This window comes from Dunckerocampus dactyliophorus, chromosome 3 (genome assembly GCF_027744805.1).
Source record: "Dunckerocampus dactyliophorus isolate RoL2022-P2 chromosome 3, RoL_Ddac_1.1, whole genome shotgun sequence".
NCBI classification, from domain to species: domain Eukaryota; kingdom Metazoa; phylum Chordata; class Actinopteri; order Syngnathiformes; family Syngnathidae; genus Dunckerocampus; species Dunckerocampus dactyliophorus.
Window position 1 is genome coordinate 16866828 of NC_072821.1, and position 26229 is coordinate 16893056.

Sequence of the window (26229 nt, forward strand, 5' to 3'; positions counted from 1 at the left end):
ATCTGCCAATCCAGAGGCACTGTTCTCGACTTCCATGCAATGTTGAAGAGATATGTCAGCCAAGACAGTCCCTCAACATCCAGAGCCTTCGGGAACTTAGGGCGAAACTCGTCCACCCCCAGAGTTACCTCAACCACGGTGATGAAACTGTCCGCATTTCCTGTATGGAAAGTATCTCAGTGGGACTGAGAAGGGCCTCAAAGTATTCCTCCAGTATTCCTCAAAGTATTTCTTCCACCGATTATATCCTCTGTTGAGGTCGGCAGACTTCCGTCCCCACTGTAAACAGTGTGGACTGGGCACTGCTTGCCCTTTCTGAGTTTGCCAGAACCTCTTCGAGGCTGACCGAAAATCATGCTCCATGGCCTCACCAAACTCCTCCCATATCCGAGTTTTTGCCTCGACCACAGCAGGGGCCGCGTGCCTCTTGGCCTGCCGGTACCTGTCAGCTGCTTCAGGAGTCCCACAATCCATCCATGTTCAGTAGGACTCCTGCTTTAGCTTGACGGCACCCTGACCTCTGGTGTCCACCGTCGGGGTCGGGGCTTGCCGCCACGATTGGCACAGACCACCTTGCGGCACGGAATACGGCCCATTTGGACTCTATATCCTTGTCCTCCCCCGAGATGCAGGCGAAGCTCTGCCGGAGGTGAGAGTTGAAGATTCGCCGAACGGGAGACTCTGCCAGACGTTCCCAGCACACCCTCACCACAGGTTTGGGTCTCCCAGATCTGTCAGAATCGTCCCCCACCATCTAATCCAACTCATCGGCAGGTGGTGATCAGTTGACACCTCAGCCCCTGTCTTGACTAACGTGTCCAGAACATGCAGGCGCAGGTCTGATAATACGACTACAAAAAAATGCAGAACTACACAATATTTTCTTCTGAGATGTTACTTTTTTGGGGGTATTTATTTGTATTGTTAGCTTATCGTGGGAGGAAAACACGTCTCTGGCATGTCTCAACTAATGCAGGCAGGCAAACACCAGCTTCCCGGTTAATCCCCCAATCGCCAGTCAAAATTCAGCCATAAAAAGTCGGATTTTTTTTTTAACGTGCATTTTCCACCACTCGGGTGTTGACTAAATATTTGAACATTGCGAAGGGAGCCACAACAAGGAGGCTGAAGAGCCGCAGATTGCCAACCCCTATCCTAGGGTGAGGCCAGCGATGTGACAAATGTATGCCAACATTGATACATCTATGGCCTTTAACAAGGCAATAATGCAAAAACAACAAATACCAATTATTGTGGTATAATAATGTGTAAATTTACCCGTTTTTTTTTGACAGTTTGACACTGACAGATGTTTTGCAGCACATATATGTTAGGAATGTTACAAAATGTTACAAAATTTTGAAATATGTAAAATCAAGTCTGTCTGATAAAACATAACTTTATCTTTAATTTAATACCTCATTCACTTCTCTACCCCAAGTATTAAAGAAATTAAAGTAAATTTCATACCGGAAAATAATGCCTTTGGTTCCCATTGCTTTAACATTTAGTCAAGATAAAAGCTGTGATCGACCCACGGATCTTGGCAGTACAACCTCACTACAAAATACGTATACTGTATAATAACTTGAGCTGTTTTAAACCTTTTGTTTTAAAAGTCAACAGAGTAGCCATTTGCATTTTTTTAATAATCAAAGTCCAGGGAAGAAAATCAAGTATAATAATGCAGCAGCAGCACACTGTATTTGTTTCCACGGCACACTACTAATTGCACGTACACAGTAGTTCCGGGGCAAAATTAACATATTTCAATGTTATATGGACCATGCATGTGTCTGAAATAAAGTTGATGATGATGATGATTCTTACATATGTGTTTTGAGCTGGCCCTCCCGCGCTGGATGATGACGTCACTAAGCGTCACTGCTACTGGACCGTACCGTCCAGACTCCCATGACCACCACATACCTGGAAGACAATGACGTCACCGACAGGCAGACTGTAATGTTTAACGTCTTTATCATTAAAAGTGCTAAAAAAACACATCCATATAAAGCCTGCCGTGCTTAAATCCAACGCTTCATTTCATAGTATCGATTTCATAGATTACGATGTTAGATCGATATATACAGTATGTCGTGCTGAATGGAAACTTGAGAACCCAGATTGATGCAGTTGAATCGTAGGAATATAAATCGATGTAGCGAATGATTTGTTAGACCGCTAATTGCGAATGACTTGTTGTCTCGTGGGAGTTTCCTGTGTGATACTGCTTCAAATGCACAATGAGTTTGGTTATATTAAACTTGCCCGGTTTTGCACTCAGCTACAACGTCTTTTTCGGACTTCGTAAAAAGACACACAGCCGACATCACGCCAACTCCTTGCTAAGCATGCTTGTGATCAAGTGGGCTAGTACTGGTTAAAGCCAGTGCTGCACTTCATTTTACCTCAATTTCTTCAGGATGCGATCAACAATCTTTTCCACACAATCTAAATAATTGTCACTGATCACTTCATGGATTATTTAGTTAAATGCCAGCCAACAACGTTATGGATTCTGTACATTAAGAAGGATGGACTTAAAGAGGAACACAAAAGATTGCTCACCAACTGAAGTAATGAAATCCCTCAATATTTTAAGATTTCCGGCAGATGCATTATTGGTTCCCGAAAACACAACATGTGCTGGTTAAAGATGAGCAGTCCTACTTCGCCACATTTTAGGTGGAGTGGCAAAGTGTGACCAAGCTAGTGGTTCAGTAGAATTGGATGGATGTTGCAGAGCCACAAAGTATATTTTCCCGCACAAGCAGGGCAGATATCCCACGATTCCCTCCATCCTGGTCCCAGCCCTGAGTCGGAGGAAGCTGTTTACTCTTTCTATCTCTCACTGCTGACGTCGGCGCACCGAACAATGTCATCCAATTTCCTGTTTTTCACTTTAGTGGAAAGCCACTCTCCAAGTGTGTATGGTGTAGTGTGTATGTGTGTGCCGATGAGGGGTGAGTCCGAGATGAGGAGGAGAGGACGAGGAAGAGGAAAAAGAGGAGGCAATCCATAAGGCCGGATACACGGGGGGCAGGATATATGGGGAACTATGTAAATATAGTCAGTGGATTCAGTGAGAAGTAGTGGGAGGCATAAAATCATGAGGAAGATGATTGTACTGAACTTGGCAGCACTGATGTGGTCACAGGAGGAAACAAAAAGTAGAGTATGTCATCTTCATGCTATGCAGATTAGAGGTCAGCTCTTTGAATATGTTTAACTTTTACAACAAGGAAGACTTTGTGGATGTTAAACACTTGGCGTTCTTCCACCTTCTCCTTGAGGATGCCCCACAGGTGCTCAATTGGGTTCAGGTCTAGAGGAGACATACTTGGCCACTCCATCACCTTCACCTTCATCTTGGAGGTGTGTTTCGGCTCATTATCATGTTGAAAAACTGTCATGCTGCTCAGTTTCCCACAGGAGGGCATCATTTTCCACTTAATAATGTCACAGTACTTGGTGGCATTCATGTCACCCTCAATGAACCACAGCTCTCCACTGCCGGGAGCGCACATGCAGCCCTCAGACCATGACGCTACCACCACCATGCATTACTGCAGACCCAATTACCTTGCTAGTCACTTGTGTTGTCAACTATTTTGGTGTGTTTGTGATTTTCAGTGGATAATACATCTATACTTCTATACAATCTGTACATTGCCTACTTTAAAGTATCCAAAGTGCATTTTTATGGTGTTGTCCTTTGAGAAGAAATACTGAAATAAAAATGGTTGCTGAAATGCGAGGGGTGTACTCACATTGATGAGATACTGTATAGATAGACGGCAAGACAAGTATTGTACCCCTTAAAGTGTTTCTAATACCAATTCTGCATATCATTCAAGTGATAGTTTGGATTTTTTGACATGAAGTTGTATGACATCCCCATCAGCAGTGTAGTGTATCAACAGTGAATTGCTCACTTTGTTCAGTGAGCGGAGTTGTGGTCGGATTTCGGTGAGGAGGAACGTAGTTCCGGTTAGTTGCTGGGGTCACTTAAGTAAGGAGTTTGGCTTCTCAAAACAATATGCGTTCAAAAGAGTAAAACATTTGCATCACAAAACCTTTGCTAACAAAAAAGTCAGACTTCTCAGCCACTCTGCGTTATTTTCTCTCCGTTCGTATCACGCCTGTCCGTTGTGTGTGTGTGTGTGTGTGTGTGTGTGTGTGTGCGTGCGTGTGTGTGTGTGTGTGTTCAACAGTGTTTACATGCACGGATGGAGACTGCTGCAACCCGAGAGTCTGCCATCGCAATAGTCAACATCCGCGCATGTAAGACACACACAACACACATCCGGCCTTCAAAATAAGAGAACTCTTGAGAATGGCAATTGACTGGTGATACAAGCTGGGTGCAAGAATAAATGTGCCTCTGGTCTTTTTTTCCACTCAGAACCTGCATGTCGTCAATGGGCATTGTAAGATGGTTTTTACATTATAAAATGCTCCTTACGTTAAGCGGTAAAGCACAACAAAGTGAAAATATACTCATTCAGCCTGAGTTGCGCACACACACACACACACAGCTGCACTACGCTCTGCTAAACTAAGCTAACCCCGCTAGCTTCCATTCACGCTGCGTAACAGAGGGGTTACGACATGTTTAGTCGTGTTTGGGATGGGAATCTGCCACGATTTAGTGTTTTCTTCTTCTTGCGGGTGGCGGGAGTTGAGTGGCAACCAGCTTTGAGGAGCATTACGGCGCACCTACTATGTTGGAGTGTGTTCCAGAGTTCCGAACATCATCCGGCAACCGTGACGGAAGCCGATATCTGATCTTCAAAATACAGCGGATTGGCAGCCGATCCCAATCCTGAAGATTGCATCTGGACATCCCTAGAGCTTCCCATGTATTAGTATTACTCTAAAACAGGCATCAAATTAAATTTAAGTGTCTGTCAAATAGTACATTTGTTTCACACAATTAAAGAAACACAGTTGGATTGTTTGGCCCTGCCAACAAGCTGTCTCTTATTTATTTTTCCAGAAGTTGACAACCTTACAAGTTAATAAAGAAAACACGACATGAAATGCAGGAAGTGAACTACATGTACTGTACTAGATGTAGAATGGATGGGGGGTAGGATTAAATAAGCTTTGCTTCTTCCTACTCCTTTTGGACATGTGGAACTGTCAAAGAATGATTCATGAGATGTATTCCATTGTAACCTTCATGTTCAAATAAACTAAACCAAAACCAAAACCAAATTTGTCGATTTTATTTGATTATTATTAAATATTTTTTGTTGCTGACAAGCTTGTACTCCACACTTCAGTCCAGTAGTGACAGTAACGTGCAAATGAGCTAGTTTGCCAGCCCACATTAACTCTTAATGAGGATGAAAGGAGACAAACACCAAAGAAGGAAAGAGGGCGGTGTTGGAGTTTTAATGTATATGATGCCACCAATGAGGTCTTCCAGAAGTTAGGGACAGAAAGATGGTGCATAGAGAAGACAGTTGTCATTTTTTATCAGTAATACAGTGAAAATGACAGGAAATGTGAATATTTACATTGCAGGTCGTTTTCGTTGTGCGCCCCTAAAGTTTCTGCTTGCACTCCTAAAATTTTAAGTTAGGAGCCACTGTGCTCCTAGTAAAACGGCACATATAGCAAGAGAATGGAGCATGGAGGGGGTTGGCACGCACCATGTTTGGACTGCCTGCCCGCTGGCCTACATGCTCACTCACTTCCTCCTATGCCTTGTTTGCCTCAGCGCCACTATGATGTTTACAGCATGCAAATACTCGGCTGATTCATTGCAGTGTGTGTATATGTGTGTGTGCGTGTGTGTTGCAGTGGTTGTGTCTGTGTCAGTTTGAGAGGGAAGTCTGCTTGGTTGGAGAAGGAACATGTGCACTCAGCTTGTGGCCAAACTCCTTACGTCAAGGCCTCGACCTCAGCTAATTCACTAACAATCGGCATCAGAGTGAAAACAGGATTTTGTGACTGTGCATGTGTGTGTGAGAGAGAAAGAGGGAGAGTTTGTCTCCCATCAGGGACATTTACCTAGCGGTCGCATCTATAAGAGGGAACATTCTGTTTCACATCTCCAGGAAAATGAATGGCTGAATTGAACATTTAGTCATAGTTTATAAAGCTGATGGCCGTGTTATTTGTTCTGACACACATGAGTAACATCATCAAAATCAAATGTGACAACAGGGTGAGTATGACCCTTATTTCAGACTTTATAAACTCAGTTGGCACTGCAAAGTGGTCTTGGGCTATATGTGAATTTTGTCCAACATGTGAACAGTCCAAAAGGAAAAAAATATAAGTTGTGATGCATTAGTAACTAAACTCAGCCAGTCAACCAATGTAATAACTCATTTTATACACATTGATGTTTTTTATTACATATTATAAGAGCATTAAAACTGGGGATGGGAATCAAAAAACAGTTCTTGTTGAGAACCAGTTCCCACTGTTTCACTCCCTTATCGATTCCAGTTGACCCAAAATACGCCAACACGAAAGCTACGCAACGCACCAGTGACCACCAGAAACAGGGCCTCTAAGCCGCACAAAGGCTCTCAAGTTTGGTTAGACTCCACAAGAAAGGACGACAACAGGGCAACTTGCACTACCACCAAATACTACCAATAGTCAGAAACATTTGCAAGCACAGCATGCAATAGCTTTGAATGAATGTCGTGTTTTCCATTCACTCTGGAGTGAATCTCAACCCAGCAACAACGGTACCCTATGGCACCCATTTGAGTAGCCGGAGGCTGTGGGCCTCTTAAGACCTCACTGTTGGTTTTGTAAAGTCACACTACTTCTAAACTAAACACAGTTGATGTTTATTGACCTGTGTGATCTTTTTTTCCCCAAATAAGAATTGAAAAAGAATCAGAATTGTAGAAATCTATTTCCATCCCTAAATAAAACTTTATCTAGCTCCAATACAGCACTTGGGTTTAGTACCAGATAGATATACAGGAATCCTTCCTTTATCACAGTTAATTGGTTCCAGACCCAACATAATAACAGAATTTCTACAAATTCATATTCCTTAGTTATAAATGTAATACTTTTGTAGTTAGTAGGGATGCCCAGATCGATTGGCCACTGATCAACATCAGCCAATTTCCGTGAGAAAGCATGTGATCGGCATATGCCAATAAATGCCTTTTCAAGGCAGATCACAAAAGCCGATCACCTCTGGCTCGTACTATTGCAGCATGCAGCCTCTAGCGAGCGTCCCCCACCCACTTGCCTTCACACAGTGCAGGTGTGCCACACTGAAAACAAACATGTCTGCCATGCAGAACTTACCTGCGTTTGTGAGAGTGATATACATTTTGCACTTCTGCAAAACATGCCACAAAAAATATCTCGCCAGGGTAGCCTGTTAAAAAGCTTTCATTTAATATGGCATTTGAAGAACAAAACCTTGAGAGTATGGCGAGTTTTTGAGGCTCACAATGTGGTCAACAGTCAAACGGGAGATAATGTAGCCAAAACTCTGGACAACACTTGACTGTACGTGCGTGACAAATAACTAGAAAAATAATTGAATTCATCGGACTAGATGACCAGCCTCTCTCAGTGGTGGAAGTCACCGGGTTTGCCGACTGCTCTCTCACTTGGAGCCCTGCTACATGATGTCTTAGTCCTGCTAGAACGCCATCAAACTATGTACCTCACATACAAAGTCTCCTTAGAGAAGGCATCTCATCCTCTTTAAGTTTCACAAGTGATATATATTCTCTTGAAAAAGTAAGTCACATATATTTTTGTCTAAATGAAGATGATTTTCGTTGAGGCTGTCGTTCTGCACTTGTACATATCCAATATGTGTTAGCAGGCCTCTTAGATCGTGCTCTGTTTGTGCTACAGTTTGCTCTTATACCTCTCTCATCTCCGACTTCAAGGCGTAAAATAACATCAAATTATTGCTCTCAAGAAGATCTTCCATATTTGGAACTGGTTTTGCATTCGAGGCGCCATCCGACAGCAAGACTGGCCCTGTTTCTGATTTTGGACTCGTATTTCCATGGCCGGTATCATTTTGCTTTGTGTTTGGCATTGTTGCTATGCAACCGTTTTGAACTTGGGCAGTTAGATACAATAGATAGATACTTTATTGATCTCCCAGAGAAAGAAGTCTGGACCCAAACTGTTCTTCTTCCAACCTGTTCGGCGTGAATTTCAGGGTTGAGCCGGTTAGCCTGGCTTGCTAGCAGCTTTCAGCACTTATAATTTGTTTGTTTCAAGCAATATGTGCCTCTCACCTGTTTGAGTTAAAGTTGAGGGTGTCAGCAAGCTGTTTTGATCTTGTGTTCGTGTGTAAGTGTAGTCAGGAAAGCACCAAAATCGTTCAAAACTCTAGTTGATAGCAGAGCACTTGCCATTTATGTCCTTTCCCGTCAACAACAAAGAAAAAAAAAAAGTGCATATCCTTCAGTGTCTTTGAATGACTTATATTTGTATTTTAGTTAATTTAGCTATTTTTATGTTTGGAAATGCTTAATTTAGGCAAAAAAAATGTCAAGTATGCTTCAGTATGCATATTTTTGATTAATAATAGGCTGTATTCAACTATGAAACAGCAGGCTTTATTAATACATTTTTGAAAACTGACAAGAGTGAATATGCAAAATTTCAACCGCAAAGTGGTGAGGGACGACTGTACTTAATCCCATGACGTAAATGAGGATGTCACAGCAGCATATTCACACAACATAAACAACAAAAAGCATTAATGAAAAAAAACATTTACAGTACAGTTTTTCCCTTTTTTGCAATTAATTAGTATGTTGGTTTAAATTAGTAACATTCATTTCATGTCAGTAACCTGGTTTCAGCATACCTGATTTATGCCTTTTTACAATGCTTGAATTGCTCAGTTTTGATTGACACTAGTTTGCAGTAGAACTGTACTTTGTCATACTGAGAAGTCTTTCCCATATTTTGTCCCTCTCTTGTAGCTAAATAAGTTAACCAAAATTAAAAAGCTATGTATTGAAACGTCTGAGTTCTTTATCCCGAGAACAGATCAGGCTGATATACTTTTCTGTATTTTCAATCTTTTAGTGATAAAACTGTCTGGGAGATATCACAAAGTACAGCGCGTTGGACCTCTGTTCTTCAAGCAAGAAGCAGGAAGTCCTGAAACTAAGAAGAGCGTACTCTGATATGTTATCCTTGAGTCCCGCCCACGCAGGGGTGTTACTCTGTCCTCAGTGGATCAGCGTGTCAGACTGTGCTAGCAGTTAACTGGCTCAAGCTCGTCTCAATCAAGGGTGTGTGTGCTTGTGTGTGTGCACGCACTAGTGTGAAAGCAGCAGCAAGCTTGATAAGGTTGCCAGGCAACCTGTCTGTGCAAAATTCAAGTAACAGTGCAGCCATTGTCTAAGTCTACAGTACTTCTATGGTATAATTCTAGTCAACTCTAACAGTATGATGTAGTGCAGTTCCACAACGGTAATAAAATACATATTGCTAAATAAAAAACATTTTAATCTTTACGAAGGCATTAGGTGTACCTCATGTTTCGGTTTAGTGATATTTAATGTACAGGAAATGTTAAATTAAATTATCTTAATTGCTTTCATTACTTCCATTGTTCCAATGTCAACAACTTCCCTTGCAGGATGCGGTGAATTCTAGTCTGTCGACACTTTCTGATTTGTAATATAAAAGAAACAAGATTTTTATGACTGTGGTGACCCATTTTCAAGCAAAAAAACAAGACAACTTGTATAGCCACACGCACACGCATTGCTTTCTACATGGTTTACTATACGACCAGTAGCCTCGTGTCTGTGAGCGATCACCTGATCACAGAGCATCACTTTGATCACATAGCGTCATACTACTTGTTTGCGGCTGTTCCGACAAACGGCCTAGTGTCATGGTGACGTCGGTTGCTCTACAACCGAGGGCTAATCAGCTTTGCCCCCCCTTTGTTGTGTCACTGAGCCTGCAAAAAGCTCACAGTTCAGCAAGAAGTGATTTACTGCTGCCCAGCACGCTCTGAAATTCCTCCCTCCATTCTGCTCCACATATGTAGACTGTTTACAGAGAAGAGGAATTCTAGTGGGATCGCCATCCACAAGGGGCTTGGTTGCTATGGTTACAAACCTCTGAGCTGGGTTCCATTTAGCGGAAAGGAAGCGAAATTAGTTGCAGACAGAAGATTCAGGTGTGAATTATGTCTTTTTTTTTGTCAACACTTTTTATTTATCTGTCTACAGTGTCTTGCAAAAGTGACTATACCCCTCACATTTTGTTATATCTTCTAAAGGGGCAATACCATATTGTATAATGAATATTATATACTGTAATGTTGCTCTTTAGTGGATAGTATAGACTAGGGATGTAATGGGACACTAAAATGTAATTTTGGTTCGGTTCAGTTAATTTTCAAAAAAGGCAGAAAAAAAGAGTTAAAATGCTTTTATTTTTGAAAAAAAATGCAAACAGAACTTTTTAAAATAAAAAAGAGACCAATTTGGGTGATATTTCAAATAAATTAGACGGAGTTTTTTTTTAAATAGAAAAATTATAATAAAATAAACAGTTGTATTTAAATAGTTTTTTAAACATTGTGGCGAAATGTAATGGACAGTTACAGTTAAATAGCTCTCTGTTGCGCGTGAAGTCCAACCATCTGTCGTAAGTGAGACACACGTGATAGCTCGTTGACAACATCACTTTTAGCTTTTTCATAAACTGCTGGTATAACTTTCTGGTGAAAGTGAGGACGTGATGGTATTTAATAGCGAGGTTCAAGAGCATCATATACATTCATAGAAAAAATGATTAGACCACCCTTGTTCCTTCAGTTTATTGATCCATTGTAATGCCTGGTACAACTAAAGGTACATTTGTTTGGACAAATATAATGATTATAACAAATATAGCTCATAAGAAGTGAATTTAAGAGCTGATATCTAGCAACTCCCATGGTTTTCTTGACAGTATCCAAAATCGCTTAAGTTCTTCCATGAATAGCTATAGCATTGTGCTGCCCAAAAATGTAACTCTTATGAGCTATTTTTGTTGTCATTGTTGTATTTGTCCAAGCAAAGGTACCTTTAGTTGTATCAAACATTAAAATGAACGTGGTCTAATAATTTTTTCCATAACTGTACTTAAAGCCAGCGCTCTCAACAACTGAATACGCTTGTTGCTTGCTAGAGGTTGTTTATATGCTGAAGTTAACGGTGTTTGCACTGAGCTGGTTTTCTTTCTTGTAGATGTAACATTCACTGCCAGATGATGCCGCTTTAAGTGTGCTAACATGTTAGACCTGTTTCCTGCAGCATACCCGATATCCGTGGAACAATGTCGACGCACAACTTTAGATTTATCCACTTGCCTTTGTCCATCCAAAGTGTTCCCAAACAGGAGACCGTAGTGAGATGGGAGGGTCTTCCAGCTCTGGCTTCTCACTTGCATTTGCCATGATGCCATTTGTCACGGCTGCGAGCTACTAGGCGACACTCAGACCTGTCTGTGCGGAAACTCACCCAGGACTTTAGTTCCGTGTGCAGCGCTTAGATCACTCTAATAATGAATTTAATGAGGGAAATAGCATAAAATATAACCAAAACGGCATGCATGTGGACCAAACCAAACATGCAGAACCGAAACGGTTCAATACATCCATGTGAACTGTTACACCCCTAGTATTGACGTGGATAAAATTGTTGGTCCACTGAAATAACTCAAATTTGACAAAAGTAATTATTTAAAAAATACTGGAGTTTGCCAAAATGCATATTGACAAGCTACAGAGCTTCTGGGAGACAAATCTGGAACTTTATGTTCTATTATGTTCTGGAGCTTTATGTTTATGTTCTTTATGTTCAGCTCAGTGTTTACAGACGTGAGAAATGAATCATAAAGAGAAAGAACACTGTAGCTACTGTGAAACATGGAGGAGACTCCGTTATGTTCAAAGGATACACAGAGTGTCTAGAATTTGTGCAGGTTACAATGACATTGCAAGAGCAAAATGTGTTGTCCAGTGTCAGAAAGCTTGGTCCTTGGGTCGCGTGTCCTCGAAAAGGACAATGACTGCAAACACTCAAGAATGTCTAAGGGCAAAACGTTGGAAGATTCTGAAGTGGTTTATATCCAGTTGAACATTTTTGGAAAAAGCTGAAACATGTAGTCTGGAGAAGGAAACCATCAAACCATCAAACCTGAGAGAGCTGGAGCAGTTTGCTCATGAGCAGTGGGCCAAAATACAGCACCTGTCGACAGGTTCAGGAGAATCATTGAGAGAACATGTATGAGTACATACCTATTGTGATAAAAAGAAAGGTTGCTTCTTCAATAAACTTGTCTGTTGTAGTCAAAAGAAAATATTTACACATGTATCATATTAACACGCCTTGTGTGAGTTCTTTTTCTAATGATTGGTTTCTTGTTATCTTTCAGACCACATTAACAGAGGTGCAATTTGGACCAATGAAGTTATTTAAAGACCCACTTCAGGTATGGTAAAACACATAACATTCATAACTCTGGGCCACACTCCAACATTGAAGGTGCAGTAATTTACTTCAGAGCTGGTTACCACTCGACTCTCGCTACCCGCAAGAAGAAGAAAACGCAACACCACCGTGCAGATATGTCTGCGGTGTACCCTAGTGAAGTTAGTTTCATGTTTCGTGGACGATGTATTTTCAGCTCTGTAGCTACAGCGGTAGTTCCCCCCACTGTGCCCGGACTGCTGTGTCATTGTGCAGGGAACTCACACGCAGTGGCGGAGCCACCTCACTGGCCAGCTAGACATTTCAAGTATCAACTTATTGCCACCCTGTAATGGTCTCACCATGGCCGCCCCAATGAAAAATTTCTGGCTCCGCCACTGCTTGCACGGGAAGTGCTGCTCGAACCGCTGGTTGATGCTGAAGAGAGTTTGTTAAAAAATAAATGTCATATATTGTAAATTATTATATTCTCACACAACAAATTGATCTATAACCATGTCAAGTGATTAGTCCTACCCTAAAAGTATTTTGCACGCCCATTTTTTCCAATTTTATCTTTTATTGGACCTTTTATTAGATTAGGGACCTGACTCACAGAGGTTTGTTACAAAAGCCAAACAATATTGTTGGTCAAGCTGTGTAATAAAAACATTCAGCAATACTTTGGTTGCATTATCTTGAATGCTTTGAAAAGCTATTTTCATAACCATATTTAGCTCCACAAATTCATGTTTGTAACAAAGGCATATTAATTAAAAAAAAAAATTAAAAAGGATCGGTGCTGGATCGGATCGGCAAGACTATAGAAAAAATTGGATCGGATCGGAAGCCAAAAATTGTGGATTGGGACGTCTCTAGTGGTTGCTGTTAATGGATGTATTGTGTGCAATGTGGTCTTGGGTTGTCAAGGCGACAAGGTCAAATATTTATGACCAAGATGCCATAATGAACAATGTGTGTAATGGAAAACGTGCACATAGTTTGGTCTTCATCACATTCTGGGATGTTCAATGCTTCTTTATACAGTCTGTTCTGTTTGTGCTTCTGGCATATGTTGCTGGTGTATGACACATTAAATGTTTCAAGCAATCTACTTTTAATGGCTTTAAAATGTATTTTCAGAATGTTCAAATGGCCTTTGTCTTAGTTTATCATGTTCTTTGCAGAGTGTACATAACATACTGTACATTTTAGGGGCTTTCTTGGCTGTATTAAAAATGCTGTGCCTTTTTCGCTCCAAACTACACTTCTGCTGTACACATTACATGTTTCTATTGCACAACTAGTGTTTTGAAGACAAGCCGTAAGTTTTATAATGATAACAAGAGAGCAAGATTAAGTGACACTTTAAAAAAAGTAAGTTGTGATGATAATCGATGATTGATGTATCCCATGAACGTAATAGCCACTTGTAGCTCTGAGCTAGCTAGATGCCGCCAGCCAGGCATGGAAACAAAAATGCCAGAAAGTGGAATGAGATTTAAACGTGAGCGATCACACACGCTGGCATAGATAGGCTTAACATGTGACAATTTGTCGTCAATTGACTACACATTTTACGGGCTGTTGTTCAGACAGGCGGACGGGCGATTCCGGTGCATGCTTATCAAAATAAAGCGCAGTGAAATTTTTATATGATATTTTAAAGTGTTTTCAAACTAATTTTGGTCAATATTTGCATAAATAATAAGCTATATATCCATTCATGCAATATATTACTTAAAATTGTTTTAAAGTTAAAAAAAAAACACACACACATTTTTAATGTGTGATGGCTTTTATTTTGTAGTGGCACACCGCCATGATCAATTACATGTAGCGGAAACCCCTACTCTATATCAAGACCAGAAGCGGAATCACTACTTACAACAGTCAGTTACGTGGAGTGATGGAAGAGCTGGAAGTTTAAGGGAATGTTGAAGGGAGTTCCAGTCACTTGCTGCAGCAAAACTAAATGAATTTTGGCCAAAGACAGTGTTGGCTTTTGGAATAGACAACATAATGATGTCACTGGACTTCAGGTGATAGTTATGGGAAAAGTGCAAGAGGTTGTAGAGGCATCGAGGTATATGTTCCCTTGAAGAGTCTTTTCGCCAGTGATGAAGTCGCCTTGCGTAGAGGGAGGCCTAACATATCAGTTTATATAGATCATAATGGCGGAATGGTTGATTCCCTTCCTTTAAGGGCACATTTGGAGGCCATTTTGTTGATGACATCACCATAATCAAATATAGGGAGTATGGTCATCTACAGCAGAGTAGGTTTGGCTGAGAGAGTGAAAGAGGCTTTATTACAGTCAAGGAATCCCAATCTGGCCGTGACTTTGACCTGCAGGTTATTGATGTGAAACTTGAAAGAAAGTGAGTACTCCAACCAGAGACCCAGTGAGGCTGAGTTGAAGGGTGGATCTGGCAGATTGTAGTGAAGGGCCAGTTGAGTAGATGATGGTATCATCAGCATAAAGGTGTATCTCGGAGGCACCAATAGCCTTGGCCACATCATTTATGTAGCTGGAGAACAAGGTTGGGCCTAAGGTGGAACCTTGAGGCACAAATTTAGAGATGTTAAGTGATTCTGACACATTTTTGGACTTCACTCGCTGAACATGTTGGTGCAACTCTTGGACAGGCCAATATTAGAGAGTCTATGTAAGAGGAATTACTATTGCAACAACACATCATCAGTAGGATAAAACTAACCTGTCTCGCGAAAGTCTAATCCCAGCTCACGTTCCCTATTGATGGGTCAACAATCTGACGCTTGGTGAATTGTCGGCCTTTGGCAGATCTAAGAAAGCATATACAGACCTGTTTATTGTCTACTGAGGGTGGCAATGATGCATCCGTGGCCAGTTCTGAACCCTGACTACAGATCTGACAGGATAAGGTTGGAGTCAATTAAATTACTACCTTATGTCTGTCCTTGTTGCCCAGTACAATATAGCTAGCTCAACAATAAGTTGACAATAATAAAAGAAGAATTTTTTTGTACACTGGAAAGTTGTATACGCTGGACTGGTCCCTTTTAATTAACGAACTTGCAAGTCAGCTCTTGCAAATGCAAATGAGCCACACTTGTTGTACATGCATCTTTGTCCTAGCCGCTGAATACTATATGGCTTTCAACAATAAGGCAATAATAATATTAAATGACTATACACTGCAACATGAGTTCCATTGTCCATCATGTGTCATCAAAGGGGGACCCCACTTTTTATTGTTTTCATTGTTTTTTGCAAATTAACTTCCTTTTACACTTGGCGTTACTTAAAACATTGCTTGTATAGTTCTTAAATGTTTTATGATGGCAATGGTAGAAATACATTTATTATGAACAACCAATCGGAAAACTGTTTTTTTTCTTTACTAATTTGAACAAAAACGAACATTCCGGAAGAGTTTGTGGTGGACTTTAGCCATGTCACTGTATGATTAAGTGTCATGATACACCAGACTTACGGTGATGCAACTACATTTTGATGAAGATAAAACGGAACCAGATGCTAAACTTTGTATAACCATTTCTAGGCTCTAAGGCTATTTTAACTGGAAGGAAAGTAATGAATTGAGCATCCTGTAATTTAAAGTGGAAGTGCACAGAGCAGGTTTTACTGTCTGATGCGCTCCAGTAGGAAAACCAGGGAGAGATAACCCCTTCCTGTTTTTGTCACTCCCAGCTGATCTCTGCTCCTCCTTCTTCTCTCGTGGCTCACACGATTTGGCCCTGGCCTTGAGTTTCCAACTTTGTATTTTTTTCCCCCCTTTTCACTTTTTCACTTACTTCATTTACATTTCCCTTTTGCTTTTCTCTTTTGTTTTACTGTTGCATATATCCTGATGTTAGACATTTTAGCTCCAATTCATCTATTGTGAATGGGTGTTTTACATGAGGCATGTGTGTCCACTCCGAGCACGCATCAGGGGGGAAAAAAAGACCTTATCTTAGCTTATGTTGCCCTGCTCCAGCTGGAATGTTGACTTTTCTGCAAACATCCCAATGTGGAAGTCTGCTCTAATTCCATGTGTGCACCCAACCAGTCAGTGGTGATGCATGTACGAGCAGGACACGTACTGCTACATGAAATGAACATGTTCAATTGTTGAATATGGTTTGCATTAGTAACACCCCTCTCAGGTTTAAAGTGGCCTGCCTTTGGCTTGAGGCCCTGTTTTGGTACTTCAAACCCAAAACATTGTTCCAATACATCAAATACGTGTCACAGCGTCCAACTTAGTGCAGTCAAATGTTTTTGCAATAAAGTCAGATCTCTGTGCCCTAACTTGATTTAAAATGTGATGTAAACTCAAGAGTGTGGAAACAAAACTTTTCCTTTGTCTGTGTTCAGTCTGCTCACCGCAAACAGTTGGAGGTGACGTTTGTTTGAGAGGGTGAGTCATGAATCCACTCTTAGTGCAGTGCGGCTCTTGGAGGCAGGCCTAAATCGCTGGTCCAGTATTTACGCAACTAAGAGGTTCCATGGAAGTCTGCTGGCAAAGGCCAAGTGTGCTCTCAATGACGAGTTTGATGCCAGCGGCAGCACTTACTGCCTTGGGATTGGCTGACCGGGGGGGAGGGGTCACAGACAGTCATGAGCACCTTGACTAATTGTGTCATAGATTATGGCAGCAGGCAATCAAACCTGTGACGCACTCTTGTCCGAGCCGGGCCCACTCACTTAGGGCATACCTGCAACAGGTCACATTTGGGCCACCATATGCCACAAAAATAGCTGTTTAGTTCCCCTAATCAACTGCTTCTATTCCATGAGGTTGAATGTGAAAAGAGAATACATATGTTCCAGTACAGGATTTGTATTCTGTTGTATTTTAAATATATGCTGTATTTGTCCATACTCGACGACTAATATTTGATATTTGATTGAATATTCTTACACAGAAAGCAAGGTGGAAAAAAAACAAAACCCGGTGCTGTCGCCACACATCAGAAAAGTGCACTTAAAATAGGAAGAGCATGGCTTGAAAAACAGCAATTTGCCAAAACTATGAGTTAGCAGACTAATTTCTTGCTTTAAAATTCGCCTTTGGGATAAAAATTGAAGTTGGCGTAACCTTTCTCGTTTTAAATAATACACTGTTGGTTGTTGTCGTGTGATAGGTAACAAGCTGCTGACACAAGTTGAACTTCACTTTCTGGAGTCATCAGTAACCTTTTCAAAATACATCCACATTTTGGATTGATTTGTTTTAGTAGCCATTATAAGCCAGTGAGTCTGTCGATGTTGACACTCTTCTTAGCGTTCAAAGCTAGCACTCGCCTCGGCTCCTTTTGAATTGTGCCACTGAAGCATCACACATTTTCAATTCTTTATTAACACACAATAGGCTGTTTCTCAAAATCAAAATAGGCTGTTTGTTTATAACAAAAGCAAAGACATTCTTTGTAAAAAAAAAAAAAATGTATGCTCAGCAGCAGCCATGGACACATCCACCATGTAGTCAGAATGGTACAATCTTGATCACGTGACAGAGTCAAAATAGACTTGCGAATGCAATCGTCAAATAGTGGACTAAATAAAATGTGCACTATTGCCTTTTTTATAAGTGTACAAAAAAAACGCATTATCATTACTGTACTTTATGCGTAGTAATGAGTTAGCCATGTAAGTACGGAATGATGATCGGTTATTGTTGTAACTGTGCCATGTTTCCTTTGTTTTTCATTAAAAATTAGCAGAGCAGTTTTCATTGGTCGTTTAAATACACAGTGTATACAGTACATGGATATGAATACTGAAAAATTTAAAATGAAAAGTTTTCATTCGGTAAGCAACTGCATATACTCTGACATTGAACAGCGACAGTACTGATGTGTTGGGGTATTAATACCCTTAGCAAATTTACACTTTTGTTTCCTCTCAAATGCTGCAATAGCCCTGTGGTCCGCTATTGTTATTTTGGCTGTAATGCACTCATGCATGCCCTATTTGAAAACATGTTCTCCTTTTTCATAGACTATTGTTTGGATGGAAATCCATAATCTACATATTTTTTAAAGCTTTCATTTTGAGACTCCTTTTGACTGTTATATTAGGGTAAGAAAAAACTGTTATGTAAATTAATGGCTGTTTTCAATAAAACTGTCATGTATAATGATTGAGTGGATACAATGGATCATACTATGCAATTACTAATTAATTGAACATGATATTGGAAAAATAATTACATTACAATTGTAAAATCATTTAACAAAACAGCTAAACTCTAATTAACAATTGAAATGGATATGCATGTAAACAAATAATAAAAAAAAAAATGACTGTGATCATTCCACTTGTTGATTCTATACTCTATGACTTTACTACTAGTGTTGCTAAAAGTATAGCCTTACATTCCTTGAGGCTACAGAAATGTGTCCCAAAATGCGTCACTTTGTTAGATGTGCTGAGTCATCTCTTCTCTTGCAGGTACTTTTAGTTTTTGCCAAAGAGGACAGTCAGAGTAATGGCTTCTGCTGGGCTTGTGAGAAGGCCAACTACAGGTGCAGCATGGCGCGGACGCCCGAGTCGGCCCTCGAATGCTTTGCCGAAAAGCATCATGACCTTGTCATCATTGACCACAGACATTCCAGACACTTTGACGCTGAAGCACTATGCCGGTAGGACATTTCTAACAGTCACCCATAGTCATCACCCTCTCTCTCTACTTCTTTATGTTCTACGTCTGCTATGATGCAGCACAGAATCATTGAATATATACTCACAGGTTCAGGTACACTCACAATCTAATGAGTTCCATTGCAAGAGCTGTATCAATAATTCTGTCTTTACCAAGATAGTAATGCTCGGTTTATGGCCAGTATGTTTATTATTACGGTAGCCGTTTGTGTTTGCGGCCATTTTAAAAATATATGAAGAGTCCAGAACCTTTATGGTAGGTTTATTGTAACATGGAGAGACAGAATGTAAAAAAAAAACATTAAATAAAGGTTATAAATTAATTTGTGTTTGATTGAGGGAAATAAGTATTTGATCAGACAGCAAAAAGTGATTTAGTAGTTGCTGGAGAAACCCTTGTTGGCAAGCTTTTTTTGTAATTGTAGTTCACATAGATTGTAGCATCTCAGCAGAGGAACAATACAGAAGCAGAATGTTCCCACCTCCATGTTTGACAGTAGGGATGGTTGTTTTGGGGTCATATTCAGTATTTCTCTGCCTCCAAACGCGCTCAGTCGAGTTGATGCTAAAAAGCTCAATTTTGGTCTCATCTGACGACATCATATTCTCCCAAGCCTTGTCTGAATCATTCAGGGGTTCAATGACAAACATCAGATGGGCCTGTACATGTGCTTTGTTGAGCAGGGAGACATTGCAGGGAACTGCAGAATCCCAGTCAATTACAGCAATGCGTTATTGTTGTCCAAGGACCCTTGAGATCATTTGCAAGCTCCTCCCCATTTCAGCAAGCTTTTTGCTGAAGGGACAGGGCTAATTTGTGTGCTTTGTGGGCACATAACAGGTCTGTTGGACAGAATTCTTGCTGGGTGGTACAGGATCAAATAGTAATTTTTATCAGTCTAATAATACAAATGAATTCAGATAATTTATTTAGTGTTTTTTTCTGTATTTTTTGTTAAAACTCTCTCTCCCTGTTAAAGAGAACCAGGGATAAAAATTATAATCAACATGGGATCAGATACTTATTTTTGCCACTGTACACAAAGCAAAATATTAGATTATTGTTGTATTATTGTTGATGTGATGCAGTGCAGAATATCGGTGATATTCTATAGCTCCTGTATTGGATCTGCTGTTTTGTTTTGTTTTTTTCATGTGAAACCCCTGTCGGCTATAAAACTGATTTGTGTGTGTTTCGTCATATTTGGTAGTGTTTGGGGAAACTGCGAGCTCTCAGTTTCTTAGCTGACTATTTACTATCATCACATGCGATGGCATTCAATAAAAGAGAAATGTACCATGCTCGCCCATACCGCCTTCTATCTTTAGCATCTGCCCAAACTAAATGGACATTTACAAACATTCATTTGCCCTGCCCGGCGTGTATGTTAACCTCATTCATTTTGGCCGCTCCGCATGTTCAGTGTACACGCATGGGCTCAGACGAGGGAACTAAAGGGTCTTTATGACCACTGGCTGGGGGAAACCACAGGCGGACGAGTGGCCCTCTACACTGCATTCTTTCAGAGGCCTCAGCCTGCTTGTGGAGCTCCATCACTGGAGCTGCCTGGGAGAATCGGAGCGTGAAAAACTGAAAAATACATTGATTTGATGCCGTGGGCTTTTCCACAGTATGCTTGCCGGCTAAAGGGCTCTCTGTGTTTACATTCAGGTCAATGAGAGCGGTCAGCTCTTCAGAAAACACTGTGATAGTTGCCGTTGTGAAAAGGTAAGTACAACTCACTGAACCCTACTCAATAGCCACGTTTTCAACAAGCGCTACAATTCGGCTCCGAATGGTACAGCTTGACACATTCAGCCAATTAACTGAATAAAGATTTAAAAGAGGAAAAAATAATGTATAACAATATTGAAGGACATCTCAAAGTTGATATTCTATTTTTTCTTGGCATACGGACTTGGACTTTAACATACAGCTACATTGGATTCATGGTTGTCTGTCTACTATTCTATTGCTTTCTTCGGTTTTGATGGAGTTATGACATTTTTAGTTTTAGAAAGTTAATTGTTTCATTTGAGCTGACCTTATTTGAACCAGATTGTTGATCAAAAGCAGCTTGATGATGTGTGGTAGGATAGATTATGGTCGTCTACCATCATTAATTTTATACACATGCTTTACATCTACTGACAAGTGGAAAAATTGCAGAATGAACTGTACTGCTTGGTGGAAACTGAGCTTGTTTCGGATTTTTTTTTTTGTTGTTTTCTCTTTTTTTTTATATTTACATCAAAACTCCTAACCCTGGCTAGATGTTGAAATCTGCATTTTGTCATAAAGCGCAAACCTCTGACATTGTCTGAAGAGCTATTTGTCAGCCTAATGTTTATCCGCTGACGTGTTCTCTTTTTAAGGCCAGACAGGGAGGAAGCCTCTGTGATGCCTCTGATCAATGCCGGCTTTAATAGGGTGAGAGACATTCTGTGTTTGTGCGTGTTCCCTGCCTATATTTGTATTATGCTTGTGAAATCTTCGGATATCCTTTCTGTCAACACAAATTATAAGGCTGTGCTATAGATTGTAAATCTTTGTTTGTCCAACGGACATGCAGACATGCATTGAGTTCCCTGTACCGGATTATGGCTATTTAATGTGAACTGCGCAACGGCAATATGGCATCATGAAACCCATTTTAAAATGTGACTTTAGTGGTTTTTGGCTGATCATATTGTGTACATTTGACCTCTGACCCTCAGAGATATGTGGAGAATGCCAATATGATGGCCTGCTATAATGAGCTGCTACAGCTGGAGCATGGAGAGGTGCTGGCACAGTTTAAACTGAGGTGAGTGGTGCAACTTTTTTTGAAATTACAATGCAATACAATGTCAGTCACTTTATACAGTCCTTCATGTTGATGTTATAAATATACTTAAGTTTATCTTGCTGCGCTATATGGGCAAAAATATTGGGGTACCTGGTGATTGACAATGGAAAAAAACATAACGCTGTCTTGCAGCTGTGACAGCTTTTGGTAAGACTTTCTACAATAGGTTGCAGAGTTTCTATAGCTCTTTCTGTATCATCTACTTCTGCCTCACATTGGGCCTCATTCACGAACATCTTCTTAAAAGTCTTCTTAAGAACTGTACTTAAGAAGGCATGGATTGGAAACTGCGCCACATTCACATTCATGTTATTCTGATGATCCTTAAAATTTAAAATTAAAATTTAACGTCCATCCATCCATTTTCTATGCCGCTTATCCTAATTAGGGTCGTGGGGGTATGCTGGAGCTTATCCCAGCTGACTTCAGGCGAGAGGCAGGGTACCATTCACACTCACATTCATACCTATGGACAATTTAGAGTCGCCAATTAACCTAACATTCATGTTTTTGGAATGTGGGAGGAAACCGGAGTACCCGGAGAAAACCCCCGCACGCAGAACATGTCAACTCCACACAGAGATGCCCAACGGAGATTAATAAAATTAATTAGTTACTGCCGTTAACACTGATTTCTCTCTTGTAAAAAAAAAAAAAAAACGGCTTAGATGCTAGACAAATATTTTGTTCACATCATAACAATGAATGGTTGTCTTCTCTCGCCACCTGTACAAGGGCTGGGAATGCTATTTTCACAGCTCTCGAACAAAGCCAAGAGGCCATCGAGATCACGTCTGAAGATCAAGTCATTCAGGTGAGCTTATACAGTATGATCATGTTCCTTGTTGTTCTATCCATTTTGATCGTCTGCTGTAGTCTCATGGTCTAAAAGCTATGAATAGTAGCATTATTTGTATGAAGTAGGAGATTTTCATAAATTTTGCAGGCCTAGTTTATTTTAGTTAAACACAACAGTCGCGTCTAAAAATCAGAACACAGGATTATGATGTATATTTTGTATAGTATGGTCACTTGATTAGGGGGGAAGGAAAAAATTAACTTAATCTCAAATCAAGCCTGCTTCTCTCTTGCTTTTTCTTCTCAGTATGTGAATCCTGCCTATGAGTCCGTTATGGGCTACCAACAAGGTGAGCTTATAGGGAAGGAAATAATAGAAGTGCCTAAAAGTGAGAAGAATAAGCCTGATCTCCTTGAAACAATAAACTCCTGCATCCAGAAAGGGAAGGTAATAAGCATCTAATTATCTTATAGGCTGCATAATGTGGTTAATACTGTACTTTGTGCTGATATCAGTGGTAAAAGGCTGTACAAATACAGTATATGAATCTAGTGTGCTTGTTGATACTAATGAATATATATGTTTAGAAAATACTGTATCTGATTGTTGGGCATCAGTGTGTGTGCAGTCATTCTGCACCGCTGGTCATGCAGCTGCTGTGTTTCATGTGTATAAGAGCAGCAACTGATGGCTGTGCTGTAATCTTACTACACAGAGAGCAAAGGTCAGTCTCAGAGCTGCAAACAGCAGGATGGCTCTTTTTAAGCAGCTACAGTAAGTCTGTAGGTTGGAGGCGGGGGACATAAAACGGGCCCACTGGACTCCAGGAGTGCTCCTGCCACCCTTTAGAGCATATGCGTCAAACTCAGGCCCCGGGGCCAAATCAGGCCTGCACTGCAATTTCATCCGGCCCATGGAACTGTTTGGAAAATAGCATTGAGTTGGCTCGCCTCGCGGACCTTGTCAAGCAAAGTGCTTACAGCGATCGGCGGAACAAAGCGGTTCCTCCGGTATAAACTACCCCTCTGGCATTTGAATTTTAAAAGTGGAAACAATATTGTACAGGTATATAGCACAAAATTCACAACCATTCTTAACTCATTTAATACCAAAGACGTATTTATGCATTTTTTAAAACCCAAACGCTCGCTCCCAAAGACGTAACGTCTTTTACGTTTTTTTGCGCAAGAGGCAAAAAGAGGTGATGACGCAGGTGCAATAAGAGGTAACTTTTCATGCATTTTTAAGCCATAAAAATGGCCACAAGATAGCAAAAGTGCATTTGATAAGAGCTCAGCATGGATCTTTTACATGTATTAATGTGCTCGACAGCAAGGAGGAAGTGAGAGCGTGGAGGAGTGTAGCATGCAGGAGGTCACACATTGTAGGGAAATTTTAGCGCATGCACACGCACACGCACACACATAGTTTATTCCCAAATGTGAAAATTCATGGGGTTATATTTGTAAATAAATTCTTTTGATGGAAAACAACCCTTTTTTGTGTTGTTTATGTTGTGGTGCAGTTGTTTAGATATTTGAGCTGTCACAAAAGCAAAACATTTGTATCAAAGTGTTATGCTTGAAATGTATCTTTTCACAAAAAGCAGTTTTTCCCCTTTTCTAGTCAGGAACTGATATTTTCCTGAAACTTACGTAGGTTCTACTGCAGATTACTAAAGAACAGCAAAAGGTAGAAACAAACTTTTTTTCTGATGAAAGACGAGAGCCTAATCTTTTATTTGTTAGGGTCCATGTTTATATAGCCATAGAACACAATATTCTGTGTGCCTTGAAAAATCAGTCAAAATCGTCTAAAATGGGCAGTACTGAAGGGGTGGAATTTTGAAAAATGGCTGGGATTGAATGAGTTAATAAGTGTGCCAGATTCAGACCAAAAGTCAAAATAATTTAACTGTACACGACTAAAAATGGCATTGCACTCCGTCTGTACAAAATAACATCTTTAAAGAGGCATCCATTCATTTTCTATGCCGCTTATCTTCATTAGGGTCGCTATCCCAGTTGACTTCGGCCGAGAGGCGGGGTACACCCTGGGCTGGTCGCCAGCTGTTAGCCGGGAATATATAGACAAACAATCAGTCACGCTCACTTTCACACCTATGGACAATTTATAGTTGCCAATTAACCTAACATGCATATTTTTGGAATTTGGGGGGAAACCGGAGTAACCACGCATAGGGAGAACATGAAAACTCCACACAGAGATGCCCAGGCGGAGAGTTGAATCTAGGTCTTCCTGACCTCCTGACTGTGTGGCCAACATGCTAACCACCCGGCCACCGTGCGGCCTTAAACACATTGCAAACACATTGTATGGATTGTAAAGTTTTTGTGTTGATATACTGTAGCTTTTGCTGGAACATAGAGAGAATGACGAAGAGGTGGTCGATGGATAATCACTTTATTGAAACAAGTGGATACAACCACGGTTAGTTGTATATTTGCAGATATCGGAAAGTAAAAATTTCTAGCAGGAATGAACAGACACGAAAAAATGCACATTTTCCCCACTCTGATGTGTTAAAAAAAAAATAATAATAATAATAATAATTCCATCCATGAGTAAAGTTTAAAAAAAAAATGTATGTCCACATCAAGACACATTCACCAGCTAATATGCGCATTTTGTCCCAAGCTGAAAACGCAACCACAGAGTTGCATTATATTGGTATCTTCCAATCCCGGCACTGCACACGCAGGGAACCGAGATAAAAGGTGTGTAGGCTGCTTACTTATCTATTTGTCAGTGCTAATGAGACATTTTCGCCAACTCCATGACCATACTAGCTACGGTTTATTCAGCCTGGATTATTGTCATGTTTGCAACTTCAAACAAGCATCAGTGTGTGTGAACTGATGATGCATATGAGTGTACTATATTCACTAACTATGTCGGTTAAAAGGACAGGAAGGTTTTAAGGTTTTTAATACTTTCAACATGCAGAAATATACAAGTGTTGAAAATTTCTGAATAAATAAAAAGAAAGACACAAAGTTGGAGGGTGGGGTGAGGGTTAACGTCCAGTTCGGCCCACAACCTACAGTAAAGTAGGCTTTGAGTTTTGGCCCCCTGTGCGATTGAGTTTGACACCCCTGCTTTAGAGCAACGTATTAAAACACCTTGAGCCAACCTTTGACCTCACCTGCACCACAAACACTGGTGTACTGTAACTGGTCCAACAGCTACCTTGAGCATCTAAGATCTTAGTCTTAATGATAATACACTGTGTATATTTGTGTATCTCTGCATCTATGGTTCGACATTTCTCAATGTCTGTTGTGTGTGTGTGTGTGTGTGTGTGTGTGTGTGTGTGTGTGTGTGTGTGTGCTTGTGGCATGATGTGTTCCAGGAGTGGCAGGGGACTTATTATGCCAAAAAGAAGAATGGAGACAGCATCCAGCAAAATGTGAAGATCACACCTGTAATTGGACAGGGAGGGTGAGTTACAGTATT

General features: G+C 40.5%; 1 protein-coding gene across 4 annotated transcripts in view; it reads left to right on the forward strand.

The window, feature by feature from the left end:
* The window catches only part of pde8a (phosphodiesterase 8A), a 75194-nt gene that overhangs the window by 28647 nt on the left and 20318 nt on the right, over positions 1–26229 (forward strand). For 3 of the 4 annotated variants that reach the window (XM_054770050.1, XM_054770051.1, XM_054770054.1), the window contains exons 2-9: positions 12415–12471; positions 18895–19085; positions 20777–20833; positions 21481–21535; positions 21823–21911; positions 22689–22767; positions 23059–23199; positions 26126–26214. In XM_054770050.1, the coding sequence (XP_054626025.1) occupies positions 12415–12471; positions 18895–19085; positions 20777–20833; positions 21481–21535; positions 21823–21911; positions 22689–22767; positions 23059–23199; positions 26126–26214 (758 nt within the window). The remainder of the gene's footprint in view (positions 1–12414; positions 12472–18894; positions 19086–20776; positions 20834–21480; positions 21536–21822; positions 21912–22688; positions 22768–23058; positions 23200–26125; positions 26215–26229) is intronic. The other variant, XM_054770053.1, reaches the window with a different exon arrangement.